The sequence below is a fragment of the Aplysia californica genome, unplaced genomic scaffold, assembly GCF_000002075.1.
Source record: "Aplysia californica isolate F4 #8 unplaced genomic scaffold, AplCal3.0 scaffold01004, whole genome shotgun sequence".
NCBI lineage: Eukaryota > Metazoa > Mollusca > Gastropoda > Aplysiida > Aplysiidae > Aplysia > Aplysia californica.
The window spans coordinates 120,269-129,392 of record NW_004798274.1 but is presented as its reverse complement, the minus strand read 5'-3'; the positions used below and the strand labels follow the sequence as shown (position 1 = coordinate 129,392).

At 47.5% G+C, this 9,124-nt stretch overlaps 1 protein-coding gene across 1 annotated transcript in view; it reads left to right on the top strand.

Moving 5' to 3' along the window:
- The window catches only part of LOC101855606, a gene marked incomplete in the record, with an annotated part of 40,795 nt that overhangs the window by 9,888 nt on the left and 21,783 nt on the right, over window positions 1-9,124 (top strand). Inside the window, 4 exon segments of the mRNA XM_035973108.1 lie at window positions 1,074-1,217; window positions 3,538-3,734; window positions 7,525-7,746; window positions 8,699-8,833. Of these exon segments, the coding sequence (XP_035829001.1) occupies window positions 1,074-1,217; window positions 3,538-3,734; window positions 7,525-7,746; window positions 8,699-8,833 (698 nt within the window).

Genomic DNA, 9,124 nt, shown 5'->3' with positions numbered 1-9,124 from the left:
TAGGAACACAGGACGACGTTTGTAGACATCTAGGAACACAGGACGACGTTTGTAGACATCTAGGAACACAGGACGACGTGTGGAGACATCTAGGAACACAGGACGACGTTTGTAGACATCTAGGAACACAGGACGACATGTGGAGACATCTAGGAACACAGGACGACGTGTGGAGACATCTAGGAACACAGGACGACGTGTGGAGACATCTAGGAACACAGGACGACGTGTGGAGACATCTAGGAACATAGGAGACGTGTGGAGACTGGAGATTTTTGAAAACCCTGTGGGGGAGCAGGTCACGGAGCAGGGGGGAAAAGGGAAATGTTTGAACAGTCGTACCTTCAAAAGTTACAGGAAAATACTCCTAAATATTTCACAGACTTTGAGTACCGGCTAGATATTTGGTTCAGATGCAGGAAATATAGGAAAGTGGTGGAAAAATTGTCTTTCTTGTAGTTGCTCTTGGATTTGCTGTAACAAAAATAATGGAGAAAAAGAGGGATGCGCAGCACTTGTGTACTGTGTAGCCTTAATCGCAGCGGCAAGTCGCATGGTCACTTTTGTATGCAGGAGAGAAGTGTGGACTTGCCAGTTGAGTTTGTTGTCTATTGTAGCACCCAAATACTTCTAGTCTGACACTTGCTCCATGTTTTCACATTTCATTTTGAGTGGCTGCAGGGGCAGTTTCTTTTTTCTGAAATCAGCAAGTTCTTTGGTTTATTTCACATTTAAAAGCAGCTTATGATTTTCCCACCATTCAGAAAAGTTTGTTTTTGGCAGAGTGTGTTGGCAGGATGGTGGATGTGTTGTGGATGTGTTGTAGGTGTGTTGTGGATGCGTTGTGGTGTTGAACCTTTGGTTTCTGTAGACGATCTCTCTGGCCGTTGGTGACCGGTCATTGTGCCTTGTACACTTTATCATATAACCTGTTGATGAAATAATTTTCTCATGTGAGATTTGAACTGGTGTCTTATGCTTGCAGTGGTGAAGAGCATGAGCATTGCATATGTTTTGTGCCATCTGTAAGGAAATGACCCCCTACTGACCTACCCTTGTCTGTGTGTTGCCAGGTTCTCTTCACTCCTGTCGCCTCATCGTGGAGATAGCCGGACACCGGTGCATCATGGACCAGGACAACCAAGGCCGCTCGCCGCTGCACCTGGCAACCATGGGTGGCCACGGCGATGTGGTCAACTTCCTGCTGGAGAAAGGAGGTGAGGGGGGGTGCGATGGGCGGGGCTTGTTGTCTTGTGGGAGGGGGGGTGATGGGCGGGGCTTGTTGTCTTGTGGGAGGGGCTTGTGTTCCTCAGCTTGTGGAGAGAATGGTTTCAGTGATCTTGTCTAGAGAATGGTTTCAGTGATCTTGTCTAGGGAATGGTTTCAGTGATCTTGTATAGGGAATGGTTTCAGTGATCTTGTATAGGGAATGGTTTCAGTGATCTTGTCTAGAGAATGGTTTCAGTGATCTTGTCTAGGGAATGGTTTCAGTGATCTTGTCTTGGGAATGGTTTCAGTGATCTTGTCTTGTATAGAGAATTTTCCACGGAATGGAGCAAAGAGCGGGAAAAGTAAGGAAGGAACTACCAGTTGAAAGTTTGAAAACTACTTTTCAAGTAATCGTTGTACATGCTATGTACAAATGTGTTAGCTGGATGTGCTGTTTTAGGTCAGGTTCTCTGTACAGACTCTGCCAGACTGTCTCTCCATACTGATGTCAGGTTGTCTGTACAGACTGTCTCTCCATACTGATGTCAGGTTGTCTGTACAGACTGTCTCTCTATACTGATGTCAGGTTGTCTGTACAGACTGTCTCTCTATACTGATGTCAGGTTGTCTGTACAGACTGTCTCTCCATACTGATGTCAGGTTGTCTGTACAGACTCTGCCAGTCTGTCTGTCTCTCTCTCTCTCTCTCTCTCTCTGTCTCTCTCTCTCTCTCTCTGTCTCTCTGTCTCTCTCTCTGTCTCTCTCTCCCCCCATGCTGATATGAGGGATGGTGTGGAGAAGACAAAGCTTGTTTTTGAGGTGCTATCAACACAAGTGACAGGAACCTTCTAGAATGATGCTAGATTAGAATTCTATAAATCGTATCTCTACATTTGGTCAGGTAGTCAACATTGGAACTGTGAACCCAGTCAGATGAACCCAGTCAAATGAACCCAGTCAAATGAACCCAGTCAGATGAACCCAGTCAGATGAACCCAGTCAGATGAACCCAGTCAAATGAACCCAGTCAGATGAACCCAGTCAAATGAACCCAGTCAGATGAACCCAGTCAAATGAACCCAGTCAGATGAACCCAGTCAGATGAACCCAGCCAAATGAACCCAGTCAGATGAACCCAGTCAAATGAACCCAGTCAAATGAACCCAGTCAAATGAACCCAGTCAGATGAACCCAGTCAAATGAACCCAGTCAGATGAACCCAGTCAAATGAACCCAGTCAGATGAACCCAGTCAAATGAACCCAGTCAGATGAACCCAGTCAAATGAACCCAGTCAGATGAACCCAGTCAAATGAACCCAGTCAGATGAACAATTACCGGTTTGTGTCCACTGAAAATTCCAACTTTTGTAGCGTCTGTGTGTCGCTGACTTAGGCCACGCTAATCCAACTTTTGTAGCGTCTGTGTGTCGCTGACTTAGGCCACGCTAATCCAACTTTTGTAACGTCTGTGTGTCACTGACTTGGGCCATGCTAATCCAACTTTTGTAGCGTCTGTGTGTCACTGACTTGGGCCATGCTAATCCAACTTTTGTAGCGTCTGTGTGTCACTGACTTAGGCCATGCTAATCCAGCCCATCACCAAAAGAGTTTGTGCCACTAATCTTGTCTTTCTTCTGTCGTTCACTGATTGTAGAGGACTCATTCTTCCTGTTTTTCTTCTGTCGTTCACTGCATGTGGCAGACAGTCATTCATGGTGTGTTGTGTGTTGTCCCCTCAGCTGACAGTCATTCATGGTGTGTTGTGTGTTGTGTGTTGTCCCCTCAGCTGACAGTCATTCATGGTGTGTTGTGTGTTGTCCTCTCAGCTGACAGTCATTCATGGTGTGTTGTGTGTTGTGTGTTGTCCTCTCAGCTGACAGTCATTCATGGTGTGTTGTGTGTTGTGTGTTGTCCTCTCAGCTGACAGTCATTCATGGTGTGTTGTGTGTTGTGTGTTGTCCTCTCAGCTGACAGTCATTCATGGTGTGTTGTGTGTTGTCCTCTCAGCTGACAGTCATTCATGGTGTGTTGTGTGTTGTGTGTTGTCCTCTCAGCTGACAGTCATTCATGGTGTGTTGTGTGTTGTCCTCTCAGCTGACAGTCATTCATGGTGTGTTGTGTGTTGTCCTCTCAGCTGACAGTCATTCATGGTGTGTTGTGTGTTGTCCTCTCAGCTGACAGTCATTCGTTGTGTGTTGTCCTCTCAGCTGACAGTCATTCATGGTGTGTTGTGTGTTGTCCCCTCAGCTGACAGTCATTCATGGTGTGTTGTGTGTTGTCCTCTCAGCTGACAATCATACATGGTGTGTTGTGTGTTGCCCCCTCAGCTGACGTGAATGTAGTGGACAGCTTCAACGCCACGGCCTGGGACTACGCCCGCATCAGGAAGCTGCACTACTGCCAGCTCATCATCATGTCGCATCAGAGGCAGAGACTCACCAGCAACCCCAACAGTCCCCTCCCCAGTGGTCTGGGGCTGCTCATGAGAGAGGAGAGCGAGGTGCACGACAACTTCAGCAGAATGGTAGGCTGTGTTTATGTACGATAACTTGAGCAGAATGGTAGGCTGTGTTTATGTACGATAACTTGAGCAGAATGGTAGGCTGTGTTTATGTACGATAACTTGAGCAGAATGGTAGGCTGTGTGTATGTATGACAACTTGAGCAGAATGGTAGGCCGTGTTTGTGTAGGATAACTTGAGCAGAATGGTAGGCTGTGTTTGTGCACGATAACTTGAGCAGAATGGTAGGCTGTGTTTGTGCACGATAACTTGAGCAGAATGGTAGGCTGTGTTTGTGCACGATAACTTGAGCAGAATGGTAGGCCGTGTTTGTGTAGGATAACTTGAGCAGAATGGTAGGCTGTGCTTGCCAATGATAACTCTTTCCTTGAACCCTATCCGTACGTCGTGTTTTACCATCGTATCCATACGACGTTGGGAACTCTGTGCCACCACTTAACCTTATCCGTACGTCGTGTTTTACTATCGTATCCATACGACGTGGGAACTCTGTGCCACCACTTAACCTTATCCGTACGTCGTGTTTTACTATCGTATCCATACGATGTGGGAACTCTGTGCCACCACTTAATCCTATCCGTACGTCGTGTTTTACCATTATATCCATACGACGTTGGGAACTCTGTGCCACCACTTAACCCTATCCGTACGTCATGTTTTACTATCGTATCCATACGACGTGGGGAACTCTGTGCCACCACTTTCCAAAGAGTAAATTGACTCGTTAATCCAATCCATACGCTTTGCATAGCAGTCTGTCAAAATGATGTTTTGAGAAATACTGAAAGTTTCAAAGAGATCTTTGTACTGGAAGTATTCTACGATGTGGAGAATACAACCCCGGGGGTACAAAATGACAGACCCAGACAGTCGATGTCACTACGTCACGTGTAGCTAACTTTAGACCCGACAGTCTGTGTCACTATGTCACTTGTCACTACGCCATGTGTAGCTAACTTTAGACGCCGACAGTCGACGTCACTACGTCACTATATCACTACGCCACGTGTAGCTAACTTTAGACCTCGACAGTCGAGGTAACTACGCCACGTGTAGCTAACTTTAGACCCCGACAGTCGAGGTAACTACGCCACGTGGAGCTAACTTTTGACGCAGACAGTCGACGTCACTATGTCACTACGCCATGTGTAACTAACTTTAGACCCGACTGTCTACGTCACTACGCCATGTGTAACTAACTTTAGACGCCGACAGTCTGTGTCTACGCCATGTGTAACTAACTTTAGACGCCGACAGTCTGTGTCTACGCCATGTGTAACTAACTTTAGACGCCGACAGTCTGTGTCTACGCCATGTGTAACTAACTTTAGACGCCGACAGTCTGTGTCTACGCCATGTGTAACTAACTTTAGACGCCGTCAGTCTGTGTCTACACCATGTGTAACTAACCTTAGACCCGACTGTCTGTGTCTACGCCACGTGTAGCTAACTTTAGACCCGACTGTCTGTGTCTACGCCATGTGTAACTAACTTTAGACCCAACTGTCTGTGTCTACGCCATGTGTAACTAACTTTAGACCCGACTGTCTGTGTCTACGCCATGTGTAACTAACTTTAGACCCGACTGTCTGTGTCTACGCCACTACGCCACTACGCCACGTGTAGCTAACTGTAGACCCCGACAGACCCATTATCCTTTAACCCCCGTCCTTGCCAAGACTCCCCAGGGGAAGGGACTGTTCATGGTCAGGGGAAGATTTTTACCATGCATTTCTCTTTATTTCTACTTCCTAGCTCTGCCATCTTAAAAAAAAATCTCTTTGAAATCTCTAGGCTCTTCAGCACGCTCTATGCGTGTTACAACCATCTCTCTTGCGACCCATCAGATCAAAGAACATCTCTCTTGTGACCCCATCAGATCAAAGAACATCTTGTGACCCATCAGATCAAAGAACATCTCTCTTGTGACCCCATCAGATCAAAGAACATCTTGTGACCCATCAGATCAAAGAACATCTCTCTTGTGACCCCATCAAAGAACATCTTGTGACCCATCAGATCAAAGAACATCTTGTGACCCCATCAGATCAAAGAACATCTTGTGACCCCATCAGATCAAAGAACATCTTGTGACCCCATCAGATCAAAGAACATCTCTCTTGTGACCCCATCAGATCAAAGAACATCTTGTGACCCCATCAGATCAAAGAACATCTTGTGACCCCATCAGATCAAAGAACATTTCTCTTGTGACCCCATCAGATCAAAGAACATCTCTCTTGTGACCCCATCAGATCAAAGAACATCTTGTGACTCATCAGATCAAAGAACATCTTGTGACCCCATCAGATCAAAGAACATCTTGTGACCCCATCAGATCAAAGAACATCTCTTGTGTGACCCCATCAGACTTGTGTGAAGTGAGGAAACTTCCTAGAAAATGCCTTTCCCAAGCACACAATGTTTGGTCTCTGACAGGATTCGAACCCATGACTGAGTGGTTACTTGTCCAAAAGCCTAGCCACTATGCCACCGACGCCACTATGGAAACTAATCAAATATCTTCCCCATGTGGGAATCAAACTCCGGTCCTAGGAATGCCAGGCAAACAGCGGACCATTGCACCAAAAATTCTGAGTTTTTCCTCATTGAGAAGGCTGGTAAGGGTCTGATGATGTCATAGAGTATCGCTTCTTGTTTCTCTCTCCCCAATGGTCTGATGATGTCATAGAGTATCGCTTCTTGTTTCTCTCTCTCCCCAACAGTCTGATGATGTCATAGAGTATCGCTTCTTGTTTCTCTCTCTCCCCAACAGTCTGATGATGTCATAGAGTATCGCTTCTTGTTTCTCTCTCTCCCCAACAGTCTGATGATGTCATAGAGTATCGCTTCTTGTTTCTCTCTCTCCCCAACAGTCTGATGATGTCATAGAGTATCGCCTCTTGTTTCTCTCTCTCCCCAACGGTCTGATGATGTCATAGAGTATCGCTTCTTGTTTCTCTCTCTCCCCAACAGTCTGATGATGTCATAGAGTATCGCTTCTTGCTTCTCTCTCTCCCCAACAGTCTGATGATGTCATAGAGTATCGCTTCTTGTTTCTCTCTCTCCCCAACGGTCTGATGATGTCATAGAGTATCGCTTCTTGTTTCTCTCTCTCCCCAACGGTCTGATGATGTCATAGAGTATCGCTTCTTGCTTCTCTCTCTCCCCAACGGTCTGATGATGTCATAGAGTATCGCTTCTTGTTTCTCTCTCTCCCCAACAGTCTGATGATGTCATAGAGTATCGCTTCTTGTTTCTCTCTCTCCCCAACGGTCTGATGATGTCATAGAGTATCGCTTCTTGCTTCTCTCTCTCCCCAACGGTCTGATGATGTCATAGAGTATTGCTTCTTGTTTCTCTCTCCCCAATGGTCTGATGATGTCATAGAGTATCGCTTCTTGTTTCTCTCTCCCCAACAGTCTGATGATGTCATAGAGTATCGCTTCTTGTTTCTCTCTCTCGCCAACAGTCTGATGATGTCATAGAGTATCGCTTCTTGCTTCTCTCTCTCCCCAACGGTCTGATGATGTCATAGAGTATCGCTTCTTGTTTCTCTCTCCCCAATGGTCTGATGATGTCATAGAGTATCGCTTCTTGTTTCTCTCTCTCCCCAACAGTCTGATGATGTTATAGAGTATTGCTTCTTGTTTCTCTCTCTCCCCAACAGTCTGATGATGTCATAGAGTATCGCTTCTTGTTTCTCTCTCTCCCCAACGGTCTGATGATGTGACAGAGTTTCTCATTGGATAATGTGACAGAGTATTGCTACTTGTTTCTCTCTCTTCCCAGAGCTTCCGCACGCGGTCTAACCAGTCGACGCCCATCACCCCGCCCCACCCCCCCAAACGTCCGCGCTCGTCGCGCATGTTGGTGAGGCGGGCCAACAGTCTGACCAAGGCGGACCGTGAGCGGTCCATGGAGCGAGACCGCCTGAACCAGTCGCAGGAGCGGCCGTCCATCAGCGCGGGAGGGGGTAGTGCCGGCCACGATCGACGCAAGGAACGCATCAATGTGAGCTGACCTTGGGGCTGCTCGGCTAGCACACACGTTGTCTTCTGGAATATTCCGCAGTTTGTCCATCATGTTGTTGTTGTGGTGTGTCAGGCATTGTGGTGTGTCAGTCAGGTGTTGTGGTGTGTCAGTCAGGTGTTGTGGTGTGTCAGTCAGGTGTGGTGTGTCAGTCAGGTGTTGTGGTGTGTCAGGTGTTGTGTGTCAGTCAGGTGTCGTGTTGTGTCAGGTGTTGTGGTGTGTCAGTCAGGTGTCGTGATGTGTCAGGTGTTGTGGTGTGTCAGTCAGGTGTCGTGGTGTGTCAGATGTTGTGTGTCAGTCAGGTGTTGTGTGTCAGTCAGGTGTCGTGGTGTGTCAGGTGTTGTGTGTCAGTCAGGTGTCGTGGTGTGTCAGGTGTTGTGTGTCAGTCAGGTGTCGTGGTGTGTCAGTCAGGTGTCGTGGTGTGTCAGGGAATCCAGGAACTAGACTTGTTTGCTTGTCTTTGCGAGGTCCATGGCATACTAGGAGACCCTCAATACAAATGTGTGTGTGTGTGTGTCTGTGTGTGTATCTGTGTGTGTGTGTGTCTGTGTGTGTGTATGTGTGTGTGTCTGTGTGTGTGTATGTGTATGTATGTGTGTGTGTGTGTGTGTCTGTGTGTGCGTGTGAACACATCTGACAAAACCCCCTCTCTCTCCACTCAGGTAAATGTGAACACATCTGACAAACCCCTCTCTCTCTCCACTCAGGTAAATGTGAACACATCTGACAAACCCCTCTCTCTCTCCACTCAGGTAAATGTGAACACATCTGACAAACCCCTCTCTCTCTCCACTCAGGTAAATGTGAACACATCTGACAAACCCCTCTCTCTCTCCACTCAGGTAAATGTGAACACATCCGACAAACCCCCCTCTCTCTCCACTCAGGTAAATGTGAACACATCTGACAAACCCCTCTCTCTCTCTCCACTCAGGTAAATGTGAACACATCTAACAAGCGCGTGTCGGCGGGTGACATCTTTATGAACGGCCGTGAAGATACGATGATGACTGACTCCTCCAGGGTAGGTCGGGCCAGCCAATGGTCGGGGCAGCCAATGAATGGTCGGGCCAGCCAATGAATGGTCGGGCCAGCCAATGAATGGTTGGGACAGCCAATGGTCGGGCCAGCCACTGAATGGTCGGGCCAGCCAATGGTCGGGCCAGCCAATGAATGATCGGGGCAGCCTTGTGGCTGCTTTTTTAAGACAGCAAAAGTGGAGAGACCAGCCTGTGACCCAGTACTCATCCCTGTCTTGACCCAGTACACATCCCTGTCTTGTCCCAGTACACATCCCTGTCTTGTCCCAGTACACCTCCAGGGCCCACCTCTCTCTCTCAGCCGCTGACATAGACCAGCC